Genomic DNA, 13,618 nt, shown 5'->3' with positions numbered 1-13,618 from the left:
ACCTAAAACACTGCACAGCAAAGCACTAAACGCCATTGGATATGTAATATATATTTGTTTTTCAAATAAAGTACAGTAACTTTGGAAATGCAAATGCCTGAATCACAGCTGACCAAATTTAGATATTTTTTCCCATAAAGTGCAAAATTCTATTTGGCACAGCGTTTTTTTCTAAGTAAATTACCCGCCTTCTTTTTCAGATTTGTTCTTTCTGTTTTAGAAATGACTTTAATCTAGTGACAGATTTTTACATGTTAAGCGTTTAGTCTCTTTATGTTGCCTGACAGTTGAAGCTGCAATACATAGGGACTAAAGCAGGTCTAAAGCAGATCTAAAACAGGTCTAAAGCAGGTCTAAAGCAGGTCTAAAGCAGGTCTAAAGCAGGACTAAAGCAGGTCTAAAGCAGGACTAAAGCAGGTCTAAAGCAGGTCTAAAGCAGGTCTAAAGCAGGACTAAAGCAGGTCTAAAGCAGGACTAAAGCAGGTCTAAAGCAGGTCTAAAGCAGGTCTAAAGCAGGTCTAAAGCAGGACTTAAGCAGGTCTAAAACAGGTCTAAAGCAGGTCTAAAGCAGGACTAAAGCAGGTCTAAAGCAGGTCTAAAGCAGGACTTAAGCAGGTCTAAAACAGGTCTAAAGCAGGTCTAAAGCAGGTCTAAAGCAGGTCTAAAGCAGGACTAAAGCAGGTCTAAAGCAGGTCTAAAGCAGGTCTAAAGCAGGTCTAAAGCAGGTCTAAAGCAGGACTAAAGCAGGACTAAAGAAGGTCTAAAACAGGTCTAAAGCAGGTCTAAAGCAGGACTAAAGCAGGTCTAAAGCAGGTCTAAAGCAGGACTAAAGCAGGTCTAAAACAGGTCTAAACCAGGACTAAAGCAGGTCTAAAGCAGGTCTAAAGCAGGTCTAAAGCAGGTCTAAAGCAGGACTAAAGCAGGTCTAAAGCAGGTCTAAAGCAGGACTAAAGCAGGTCTAAAGCAGGTCTAAAGCAGGTCTAAAACAGGTCTAAAGCAGGTCTAAAGCAGGTCTAAAGCAGGTCTAAAGCAGGTCTAAAGCAGGTCTAAAGCAGGACTAAAGCAGGTCTAAAGCAGGTCTAAAGCAGGTCTAAAGCAGGTCTAAAGCAGGACTAAAGCAGGTCTAAAGCAGGACTAAAGCAGGTCTAAAGCAGGTCTAAAGCAGGACTAAAGCAGGTCTAAAGCAGGTCTAAACCAGGACTAAAGCAGGTCTAAAGCAGGTCTAAAGCAGGTCTAAAGCAGGTCTAAAGCAGGACTAAAGCAGGTCTAAAGCAGGTCTAAAGCAGGACTAAAGCAGGTCTAAAGCAGGTCTAAAGCAGGTCTAAAGCAGGTCTAAAGCAGGTCTAAAGCAGGTCTAAAGCAGGTCTAAAGCAGGTCTAAAGCAGGACTAAAGCAGGTCTAAAGCAGGTCTAAAGCAGGTCTAAAGCAGGTCTAAAGCAGGTCTAAAGCAGGTCTAAAGCAGGTCTAAAGCAGGTCTAAAGCAGGACTAAAGCAGGTCTAAAGCAGGACTAAAGCAGGTCTAAAGCAGGTCTAAAGCAGGACTAAAGCAGGTCTAAAGCAGGTCTAAAGCAGGTCTAAAGCAGGTCTAAAGCAGGTCTAAAGCAGGACTAAAGCAGGTCTAAAGCAGGTCTAAAGCAGGACTAAAGCAGGTCTAAAGCAGGACTAAAGCAGGTCTAAAGCAGGTCTAAAGCAGGACTTAAGCAGGTCTAAAACAGGTCTAAAGCAGGTCTAAAGCAGGTCTAAAGCAGGTCTAAAGCAGGTCTAAAGCAGGTCTAAAGCAGGACTAAAGCAGGACTAAAGCAGGTCTAAAACAGGTCTAAAGCAGGTCTAAAGCAGGACTAAAGCAGGTCTAAAGCAGGTCTAAAGCAGGACTAAAGCAGGTCTAAAGCAGGTCTAAACCAGGACTAAAGCAGGTCTAAAGCAGGTCTAAAGCAGGTCTAAATCAGGACTAAAGCAGGTCTAAAGCAGGTCTAAAGCAGGACTAAAGCAGGTCTAAAGCAGGTCTAAAGCAGGTCTAAAACAGGTCTAAAGCAGGTCTAAAGCAGGTCTAAAGCAGGTCTAAAGCAGGTCTAAAGCAGGACTAAAGCAGGTCTAAAGCAGGTCTAAAGCAGGTCTAAAGCAGGTCTAAAGCAGGACTAAAGCAGGTCTAAAGCAGGTCTAAAGCAGGTCTAAAGCAGGTCTAAAGCAGGTCTAAAGCAGGACTAAAGCAGGTCTAAAGCAGGTCTAAAGCAGGTCTAAAGCAGGTCTAAAGCAGGACTAAAGCAGGTCTAAAGCAGGTCTAAAGCAGGTCTAAAGCAGGTCTAAAGCAGGTCTAAAGCAGGACTAAAGCAGGTCTAAAGCAGGTCTAAAGCAGGACTAAAGCAGGTCTAAAGCAGGACTAAAGCAGGTCTAAAGCAGGTCTAAAGCAGGTCTAAAGCAGGACTAAAGCAGGTCTAAAGCAGGTCTAAAGCAGGTCTAAACCAGGACTAAAGAAGGTCTAAAGCAGCTCTAAAGCAGGACTAAAGCAGGACTAAAGTAGGTCTAAAGCAGGTCTAAAGCAGGACTAAAGCAGGTCCAAAGTAGGTCTAAAGCAGCTCTAAAGCAGGACTAAAGCAGGTCTAAAGCAGGACTAAAGAAGGTCTAAAGCAGGACTAAAGCAGGTCTAAAGCAGGACTAAAGTAGGTCTAAAGGAGGTCTAAAGCAGGACTAAAGCAGGTCTAAAGCAGGACTAAATAAGGTCTAAAGCAGGATTAAAGCAGGACTAAAGCAGGTCTAAAGCAGGACTTACGTAGGTCTAAAGCAGGACTAAAGCAGGTCTAAAGCAGGACTAAATAAGGTCTAAAGCAGGACCAAAGCAGGTCTAAAGCAGGTCTAAAGCAGGACTAAAGCAGGACTAAAGCAGGTCTAAAGCAGGATTAAAGCAGCACTAAAGCAGGACTAAAGCAGGTCTAAAGCAGGACTAAAGCTGGTCTAAAGCAGGTCTAAAGCAGGACTAAAGAAGGTCTAAAGCAGGACTAAAGCAGGTCTAAAGCAGGAATAAAGCTGGACTAAAGCAGGATTAAAGCAGGACTAAAGCAGGACTAAAGCAGGTCTAAAGCAGGACTAAAGCAGGACTAAAGCAGGTCTAAAGCAGGACTAAAGCAGGACTAAAGCAGGTCTAAAGCAGGACTAAAGCAGATCTAAGGCAGGTCTAAACCAGGACTAAAGCAGGACTAAAGAAGGTCTAAAGCAGGTCTAAAGCAGGACTAAAGCAGATCTAAGGCAGGTCTAAAGCAGGACTAAAGCAGGACTAAAGAAGGTCTAAAGCAGGACTAAAGCAGGTCTAAAGCAGGACTAAAGCAGGTCTAAAGCAGGACTAAAGCAGATCTAAGGCAGGTCTAAAGCAGGACTAAAGCAGGACTAAAGAAGGTCTAAAGCAGGACTAAAGCAGGTCTAAAGCAGGACTAAAGCAGATCTAAGGCAGGTCTAAAGCAGGACTAAAGCAGGACTAAAGAAGGTCTAAAGCAGGACTAAAGCAGGTCTAAAGCAGGACTAAAGCAGGTCTAAAGCAGGACTAAAGTAGGTCTAAAGCAGGACTAAAGCAGGTCTAAAGTAGGTCTAAAGCAGCTCTAAAGCAGGACTAAAGCAGGACTAAAGAAGGTCTAAAGCAGGTCTAAAGCAGGACTAAAGTAGGTCTAAAGCAGGTCTAAAGCAGGACTAAAGCAGGTCTAAAGCAGGACTAAATAAGGTCTAAAGCAGGATTAAAGCAGGATTAAAGCAGGTCTAAAGCAGGACTAAAGCAGGACTAAAGCAGGTCTAAAGCAGGTCTAAAGCAGGTCTAAAGCAGGTCTAAAGCAGGACTAAAGCAGGTCTAAAGCACGACTATAGAAGGTCTAAAGCAGGTCTAAAGCAGGACTAAAGCAGGTCTAAAGCAGGACTTAAGTAGGTCTAAAGCAGGACTAAAGCAGGTCTAAAGCAGGACTAAATAAGGTCTAAAGCAGGACCAAAGCAGGTCTAAAGCAGGTCTAAAGCAGGACTAAAGCAGGACTAAAGCAGGTCTAAAGCAGGAATAAAGCTGGACTAAAGCAGGTCTAAAGCAGGACTAAAGCAGGTCTAAAGCAGGACTAAAGCAGGACTAAAGCAGGTCTAAAGCAGGAATAAAGCTGGACTAAAGCAGGTCTAAAGCAGGACCAAAGCAGGTCTAAAGCAGGATTAAAGCAGGTCTAAAGCAGGACTAAAGCAGGTCTAAAGCAGGACTAAAGCAGGACTAAAGCAGGATTAAAGCAGGTCTAAAGCAGGACTAGGGCAGGTCTAAAGCAGGACTAAAGCAGGACTAAAGCAGGTCTAAAGCAGGTCTAAAGCAGGACTAAAGCAGGTCTAAAGCAGGACTAAAGCAGGACTAAAGAAGGTCTAAAGCAGGACTAAAGCAGGTCTAAAGCAGGACTAAAGCAGGACTAAAGCAGGTCTAAAGCAGGACTAAAGCAGGACTAAAGAAGGTCTAAAGCAGGACTAAAGCAGGACTAAAGAAGGTCTGAAGCAGGTCTAAAGCAGGAATAAAGCAGGACTAAAGCAGGTCTAAAGCAGGACTAAAAAAGGAATAAAGCAAGACTAAAACAGGGATAAAGCAGGACTAAAGCAGGTCTAAAGCAGGACTAAAAAAGGAATAAAGCAGGACTAAAACAGGACTAAAGCAGGTGTAAAACAGGTCTAAAGCAGGACTCGAACTCAATTTACCGGTAGTATATAACAGCATTTTGAAACCATACGGCCGGCCAGTCAGATGCTAATCCGTACAGATATATACTATAATATATTAACAGGACTTGCGAGAATGAGGATATGTCAAATGTTTTGCTGAAGAGAAAGCGAGTGGAACCAGAAGTCCAATGCAAGAGCAAGGGTTTTAGTGACGCGTGAAGAAAAGTCAAAGCCCACAGGATGAGGGAGCAGCACATATTACTGTAGATTCCCTTTGAGACCGGAGCAGAACTGGTCCCCTCAGTCCCAGAAGAACACAGCACATCAATACATTGTGGCAGCACTGTGGAGCTGAGATTGGAAGGAGACCGCTGTGTGCAAGTGCACCAACCTTCGGGGAATCACACATTGGACTGCAATGACAGAGGTTTAAAAACTCTCCAAAAATGTACAGGAAGGATTCAGCTGTGAGGTCATATTTTGTAACTACAATAGGATTCATACTGCAGTTTTACACTAGATGAGCTTAGCATAAATAAATATTACATTCCCTGAAAAATTAAAAAAAATGATACGGGAATTGAAAAAGAAAATATGAGATAACAACCCTATATTTACATTTCTAAATAATTATTAATATCACTTTATAAACACACTCCACAGACCAGTTAGAATTATCTTACCAGTTTGAAAATGGAGGAACATTGTCCTAAAATATGTGTTTAGTAAAAAAATAAAATAAAAGAGGGTCGTAGTTATAAACATAATTTTAGAGAGAATATATTAGTAAGTTAAGCATGTTTTTTAACTTGATTTCGCAAGACAAAAGCGCACCATGATTATTCTGAATTTAATTATTTCAAGTAAAGTGAATAAATAACTCCACTGTAATCATATAACACATTTGTTTCAGCAACTCAAGAGACTGTTGGCTTTTCAAAAAAATTAAATAAAATAATAATGTTTGTTGTTTTTATTCCACCTTTGTATTGAAGATTGAAGCACTTATAACCTAATTAGCTCTCCCTGCACACTGTTGTCACAAATAGCCACCCACAACACATGAGCACTGGATCCATTCAAAGTTAACAGAAAGCCTAAAGCTGACGTTAGGAACAAAACAAACAGTGTAAATAGCAACTCATCAAGGAGAATAATTCAACCACAGTCAAATCATCTTGTGTCTATTTTAGTGCAAGAAAAGAAACACAAAAGAAACAACAAGATTCAACAAGTGATTTAGCTATGTGCCTAGGTGGTTTTAGGGTTATTTTTTGCATTGTGGGATTTATAGCATTTTTAATGCCCTGAACATTGTCATTAAAGAATAATGCAAACTCATTACACTTGGATGTGGAAATGAGTTCTAACAGTAGCCGAGCTGGAGGCTTTGTTCATCTGTTACTGTGGCAAACAGGACACGCGAGTTGTTACTGCAGCTTCCCATTATTTCAGAAAAATATCCTTCCCTAGTTCAACATGAAATAAGGTTGTACATGTAAAACTTCTCTCTGTAAATCTCTTTTTGAACCTGGAGTTTTGACCATTTCAGCACTCCCTTTTCTGTGCCCTGACCAAATCATCACTTCTCCATTCAGCTTCAACTTATAAAAAAAAAAAAAAAAAGCCTTCATCGGGGCAATGGCGTCCAGAACATTCAAAACACTGACGTAACAGAGTTCAACAAATCCTTTACATTAGAACATGAGACATTTCCAAAGTTGATCATTTCCATAAACAGTGCACCTGTGCCATCACTTATGTGTCTCAACTGCAGGTTTGCGGAAAACAAACATATCAAAGGAGACGCAGAAATGACCAGACAGAGCAGCATCGACCACATTGACAATTTAAATATTAGCCCTCTTTGGAAGGAGGGTTTGAAACAAATCACAAGTCCTTACCTGTATTCTGATGCACTAAAAATGGAAAATCTCTGCTCCACCCCCTAGCACTCTCTCACTTCACTTTCCCCTCTCCTCTGTGCTGAGAGGCTCGCTGCAGAACCGTTGCTACTGCAAACTCTTCTGTCTGAACTTATCTTTTTTTTGTGCACTTACCCTGTACCAATGCACTTTCTGTTTAGCGTACGCTGTGCAGTAGCGCGTTACGTATAAATTGCTTGCCACATTTGGCTTGTTGGTGGTTGTTGGTGCTGCATGCTCGCGTGTGAGAGGACGACACACTCCACTCTCGATTAGGGATGATAAAGAACTGAAGACACATTGCCCTGTTCATTAATCATACACTATAATGTAGCCATATTCATAGTCATATTTGTGCAGCGTTCAGGTTTCCTTCTGCCTCTTTTAAGCAAAACACCAGAAAGTTTGTTTCTCTCTCTCTCTCTCTCTCTCTCTCTCTCTCTCTCTCTCTCTCTCTCTCTCTCTCTCTCTCTCTCTCTCTCTCTCTCTCTCTCTCTCTCTCTCTCTCTCTCTCTCTCTCTCTCTCTCTCTCTCTCTCTCTCTCTCTCTCTCTCTCTCTCCCTCTAAGTGTGTTTAAACATGTCTTTAAAGACATGTTTAAACACACTTATGTTTGTTTGATTGATTGATATGATTGACACAATATCACCTGAATATCATTTTTATTCACTTTTGTCAATCCCGCCCAAATCCCATCTATCAGAATGGGTATGATTATTATTTTGCCAAAACGCCTAGAAAGTTTCATGGTGAAGCAAATGTATTTCCATAAAGTTATTATAGCTTAATGTCGTAGGCACAGGATCTTAAAAAGGGAAGAGGAGATGGCGAGTCATACATTTTGACTGTTTAAAGGGCAAATACTTACACTAGTATTATAGTATTAATCATAATTAACAATGTTGTTGCATTTTTACAAGACCATTTAAATTGTTAAATGTGTTAAAATTTCCATACATTTTTGGACCCCCCTAGACCAAACTGAGAGTTTCGCCCCTGCCATTCTAGACATTTTTGTCATTCAGTATAAGGCATGTTCCACATGCTGTTCCACAGCCATGTTTCTTTACGGTTTGATATGAGTGAATTCACTTGCAGGGGTCATGAGACAAAGTTTGCTCTTGTTGCTTTTGACTGACCTTGTAGCAGTGACTGGCCTTTGCGGAACGGTCCGGAGTACACCACCTGGTAGTGTTTGACCTGAAATCCAGGGACACAGCCCTCGTGGCCTCCGTCCTCCTGGCCATCCACAAAAGAGACCTGCACACAGAGAACAAGGACAACATCAGTACAACTCCAAAGTCGGCTGCACTGTTTTACGGTTATGATAATATAGTCATGTAGATGATATTTTCGAACGTGTCTATAAAAAAAAAGTGTATTATTGAAATTGTTACTGTCTAAATTCCAAGTCAATGTACTGTTTATTGGTTTCTTAAATTAAATTGTTTCCATGACTGCTAAAAAAAATCCAACAGAAAGAGATGCCAATATGTTGAATGTGGGAGTAAATATAATAGAAGCTGAGGTCAAATCATTCAGAGAAGACCAAAAAAAAAAACAGATGGTATCGGTAATTGGTCAAAATAACAGATTAAAGTGTATATTTGAGATGTTGAGCTATCCCAAAAGAAAAGTTGAATTGTGTTTTGCATTTCATCTTTTTAAAAACATTTTGATACTTGTATTTTTTAAATGCTTGTTCCTCGATACATATTTCAATATTAGATTTTTACAAAACAGAATGTAATTTTCAACCCAAAATTATAGTTCTAGTCTAGTCTAGTCTAGTCTAGTCTAGTCTAGTGTAGTATAGTATAGTATAGTATAGTATAGTAATAGTTGAATTATTTTATATCGGGAAACACTACTTTTATAGTGTACGATATAGACTAAAACAATCTTTTAAAGTATGACATCAATTGCGGGGTCGTCTATTTGTCTTATATTTCTAAAATAGAAGTCCGAGGCACCGTCTTGTTTTCAAATCTTCCAACAGAACAATAACAAAAGATTGTCTTGTCAGCTTTGACATCTCTTTCACAGGCAAACCTTCATCTTCAAGATATGTTTACGACTCCCCCAGAGAATCTAATGACATGCATTAATTGATTTCTTGAGCTGCTTGTCTGTCTGATGTCTCAGTACAGACGCTGTTCTCCTCTGATTGGCTCTCTTTAACTTTGCCACAATGGAGCAAAGGGATTACTACGACAGGGCCATGTAAGGCAAACAAAAGCCCCGGGTGCAGGAAAGCAATATCTATCAAGCAGGCACAATTACCATTCTCACTCTGTGTCTTAGTCACACTAAATTGGGTATTGTGTAGCCACTTAATGAGATGATCGACAAAGAGGCAGAGAAATAAATACATCTGTAAGCATGTGCAGACGGACAGAACCAGAGGATTGGTGCAAATTAAATATAGAAGGAGATAAGCGATGAAGTTTCACTACTTGATCTAAATAATACCCAAATGCCTTGATACTGGGAGGAAAAGTCACACAAACCAAAGCACAATGGTTATGGTACAATTAATACTAATATCATGGTACAACTGATACTAAATTGTCTTTACTGTTGACCAGTACAATAATAATACTTTATATAGCGCCTTTTAAGATACCCAAAGTGCTTTATAATGCATTATTCATTATTCAGATTGTCAACCCACGCCATCAGCCGGACCAGTCCAACAACCACTTGTCACTCAAACACCACTTTCAGACTTGGCAATGTGGGTGACTTTCTTGCCAAAGGTATAGTTGTCAGGTCCTATAAATTAAAACTCAATTTCAATACAAAGGAAAAGGCTTGATATCACAATGACAAAAAAAAACACAATAGCATTTTCAAAACAAAACAATAGTAGTTTCTACAATGTTTCTATGTGGTCTTATTCATGGGGTTCAGCTTCTTGTTTATAAGATAAGATAAGTAGAAAAAGCTTCAGTTGTAGTCATCTGGACTCAGTTAGAAAAAATAGACGTTTCGACTCTCATCCAAGAGTCATTGTCAATAAAAGAATTTAGATCGAGAACTCCGATATTAATACTGTTCTGTGGTAAGACCCGCCCATTGGGAGGAGCCTTCCTGAAGTAGAAAGAGTTGTTTGTTTCAACAGAAACTCCCCCCTTGTATCTACCGAGCTAGCCTATTCAGAATTTTAATGGGCTATTAGAATCCTCTTTGTCTTTGTGAGACCCTGGCTCAACCACCCTGAGTACCTGATTAGCATATAAATGTCCTCTACCTTTCCAGGGGTTCAGTAACCCATTATAAATAACAGGAAGATTAAACCTTAGCCCTCCATTTCTGTTTAAAGAAGGTCTTTCTTTTTTAACAAAAATAGCTTCCTTGACTCCTCTTTCAAACCATCTTTTCTCCCTGCTTAAAACCTTCACCTCACCGTCTTCAAACGAGTGATTAGAGGCTTCAAGATGGAGATGCACGGCTCTCTGTGGACCTGAACTAGTATTTCTTCTGTGCTGATAAAGCCTCTTGTGTAAAGGCTGTTTTGTCTCACCTATGTAACGTTCTTTACAGCTTTCTTCACTGCATTGGATCGAATAAACTACATTGCTCTGTTTTTGAGTCGGCAACTTGTCCTTTGGGTGAACCAGTTTTTGTCTTAAAGTGTTTCCTGGTTTAAAATAAACAGGGACTTCGTGTTGTCTAAAAATTCTCTGCAGTTTTTCCGACAGGCCAGACACATAAGGGATAGAAACACCCTTCCTTCTCTGTTCAGTTTCCCTTTTGTCCTGCTTCTTGGTTCTCTTCACTCTGTTGAGAGCCCAAGCGGGGTAACCACAGGCTGAGAGGGCATTTCGGACATGTTTTTCCTCTTTCTTCTTGCCCTCTGAGCTGGTGGGCACACCTTGAGCTCTGTGTTGTAAGGTTCTTACAAGAAGGCACTGGCCTCATTCTCAGGCATAGCCCCAAAACTGTGGCTTCGCTGTGTCGATGATACTTTTGTCATCTCCCTGGTATCTATAATGGTATACTGAACCCCTGGAAAGGTAGAGGACCAGGACCAGGACATTTAGATGCTAATCGGGTACTCAGGGTGGTTGAGCCAGGGTCTCACAAAGACAAAGAGGATTCTAATAGCTCATTAAAATTCTGAATAGGCTAGCTCGGTAGATACAAGGGGGGAGTTTCTGTTGAAACAAACAACTCTTTCTACTTCAGGAAGGCTCCGCCCAATGGGCAGGTCTTACCACAGAACAGTATTAATATCGGAGTTCTCGATCTAAATTCTTTTATTGACAATGACTCTTGGATGAGAGTCGAAACGTCTATTTTTTTCTAACTGAGTCAAGATGACTACAACTGAAGCTTTTTCTACTATGGAACACGCCTGGACGAATGAGGGATTACACTGACAAGATAAGATAAGATAAGATATTCCTTTATTGTCCCACATGGGGAAATTTTATTGATGCAACGCAGGTTATAGGTGCCATTTTGAAAATTGTTCATCATCCAAAATAAATAAATAAAAACACTTTATAATAACTACATTTATTCCTGCCCTAGTAAAGTATGAACAAAGATTTGTATACTTATATATTTGTACATTTATAGCTAAAAACCTCTTCAGCCTACAATTAACTAGAGCATTTTTAACCCTGGAAATAGACAAATGGAAGAGGGTCCTGAGAGAGACGAATCCGGAGGTTCTATTGGTTTCAGATGGATCGGTTTGCATGGAGAAGACATAAATCCCGCTACCCATCGACAAGCACTTGGAGAGCAGGTCTTTGGGTTTATGTTTGCTCTCTAAATGCCTCCTGGAAACACTCAATCAAGAGAAACAATCCATATGTGAATACCTTCCAAGCTTAGAGCCTTGCATCCCACCACCAGCAGTCAATGATTGAAGCTAAATAATCAGACCTTTGTACACAAATTGCATTTAGCAAACTGCAATACCTGAATGTGTAGGAGTGCCCAGTGATCCTACAACTGTTGGCAGAAGGAGCGGCCTTCGGGGTCAGTTTGTAGCCGAAGAGTTTGATATCAGATTGAGTTCAAGTGTGAAGGAGCAGTCAGGTGATTAAGGCAATAGCTTGGCAAGCCACACGGTAAATGTCACCTCTGCTCAGAATCAATAACACCACACGAAGCCACGGTGCATCAGATAGAGGACGAGATGGAGGGAACCACTTGTCCGGCCAGTGCTGAGGGTGAGAGGCAGAGGAGATGGAGCCAGAGAGGTATTAGAAGTGTTGTGCGCTGAGGCAGGAGCGTGTGCGAATAAATGGAACCGGACAGCACAAAAGACCGGCCCAAGTAGAAGGGCAACAGGCTGCTCCAGATACTTTACAGGTCGGATATTGGCTCATCTCGCCTGATCATGTAATAAACAACTTATTTTGTCATTACCAAAATGTATGCATCCAAATAAACACATATGTTTGGTGTGAGTAGTTTGCAGAAATAAGCTTCAAGTGAATCAACATTCTTTTCCTTTACTGATGTTTTTTGGGCCACAACTAACAGCATTAAACTGGAACAAGATTATTCAGTTAACCTATAATTGTGAACAATCAGGTGACGATATAAGAGCTAAAACTTAAGAATATTTTATGGCCCGTTGAGACCGCGGCGTCAAAGCGTCCAGTTTACATTCAAAGTCTATGTGGATGCGCGTCCAGCATTTTGAATGTGTTTGCGGCGCAAATCCTGCGTTTGAGCGTCGGGCGCAGCGCGTCAGGGGCGTTTGAGCATCAGACTATTAATATTGTTTCTAATAGTGCGTTCACATTTACTTTACAAAGTCTAAAGACAGAGGAGATCGACTCTGTGGCTTGTCTGGATCTTACAGATACTTCAGGGGTGACCAGAGTTTAGTGAATATCATCATTTTCTCAGAGTTGCATCTGGATTATTATTTATCGTTGTGGGGTTTGTTTCCAACTTCTGCGTCAGCTGCTCTGGCCGCCGCTCTGGCCGCTTAGCGTCTGACGCTCAAACACCCCTGATGCGTCATGCTCGATGCTCAAAACGCAGGATTCGCGTCGCAAAAATGCTTAAAACGCGCTGCAAAAACGCCGGACGCCCAGGACGCTCATCCACATAGACTTTGAATTTAAACTGGACGCTTTGACGCCGTGGTCTGAACGGGCCATTAAGTCTTTTTAGTTCAACTTATAGACTTCAAAAAACTCATTACACACTTGAGAAAATTAAGGATTTATTTCTCAGTAATTGTGAATAATGGTTAAATCCTTTTTCCTACATTAATTGGAAAGCTCATAAGCCTTAAACAACAGCACAACTAGAGTAAGAATTAGTTTTAAGCAAGAATTGTCTTCAAAACAGTATGGAACAGGATATGGAATTTTTGCAAAAATATTCACGTTTAGTCAAAAACAAAAAGTTTAGTCAATAAATCTGTACGAGTTTGTAACTACAATATATGATTCAGAATATTAAGAGAAATCTGTGTTGTTAAAATATTTCTAAAATGTTTACAAAAATGTTCTAAGCTTTCACAAGACATTTGGCCTTTCGGGAAGTGATTACATAAAAAAGAACCGCTTTAAGCTTAACAATAGACAGTTCTCATAAAGCATATACATTTTGAGCCAGAGGCCACATATGAGACAATGCTATTCTTATACATATGCATGTGTTTGTGTTCTGTTGCCAGTGATGGAGGCAGTCAGCCAAGCAGCCCGCCAGCAGCCTGACATTTTCTCCAGCCGCTGTCTTTCCTTCACACTCTGCTCCCTCTCCCCTCAGTCTTGCACCGCTCCTGTTTCTATCAGGCCAAATGTCAGTGCACACACCTTAGAGCAAGTTTGGCTGCTCTGTCCACCGGACCTGGCCACACACAGCTCAGTCCTGCGCCCTGGCCAGAGAAAGCCATGAGGTGGGAGAGGCAGAATCAATCAGACCCAGGCACACACACACACTCCTGCAGCTGGCAGCTCACCCAGGCGTAGAGCACCTGAGTCAGGAAACCATCTGCTTTTTGGCCCGGTCTGAACAACTCTGGACAAACCTGCTGCGCCCGGAGAACAAGGGCT

The 13,618-nt window shown here is 41.1% G+C and overlaps 2 protein-coding genes across 2 annotated transcripts in view; both read right to left on the bottom strand.

The window, feature by feature from the left end:
* ferry3 (FERRY endosomal RAB5 effector complex subunit 3) overlaps positions 1–13,618 on the bottom strand; it is a 452,554-nt gene that overhangs the window by 143,955 nt on the left and 294,981 nt on the right. The window lies entirely within an intron of this gene.
* The window catches only part of cdh13 (cadherin 13, H-cadherin (heart)), a 352,261-nt gene that overhangs the window by 267,183 nt on the left and 71,460 nt on the right, over positions 1–13,618 (bottom strand). The window contains exon 2 of the mRNA XM_072434742.1: positions 7,721–7,841. Within this exon, the coding sequence (XP_072290843.1) occupies positions 7,721–7,841 (121 nt within the window). The remainder of the gene's footprint in view (positions 1–7,720; positions 7,842–13,618) is intronic.

This window comes from Eucyclogobius newberryi, unplaced genomic scaffold (assembly GCF_026437365.1).
Source record: "Eucyclogobius newberryi isolate DKJ021-1_F unplaced genomic scaffold, fEucNew1.0.hap1 SCAF_7, whole genome shotgun sequence".
Lineage (NCBI taxonomy): Eukaryota > Metazoa > Chordata > Actinopteri > Gobiiformes > Gobiidae > Eucyclogobius > Eucyclogobius newberryi.
The sequence above is the reverse complement of the archived record's forward strand: the minus strand, read 5'-3'. Positions and strand labels throughout refer to the sequence as shown.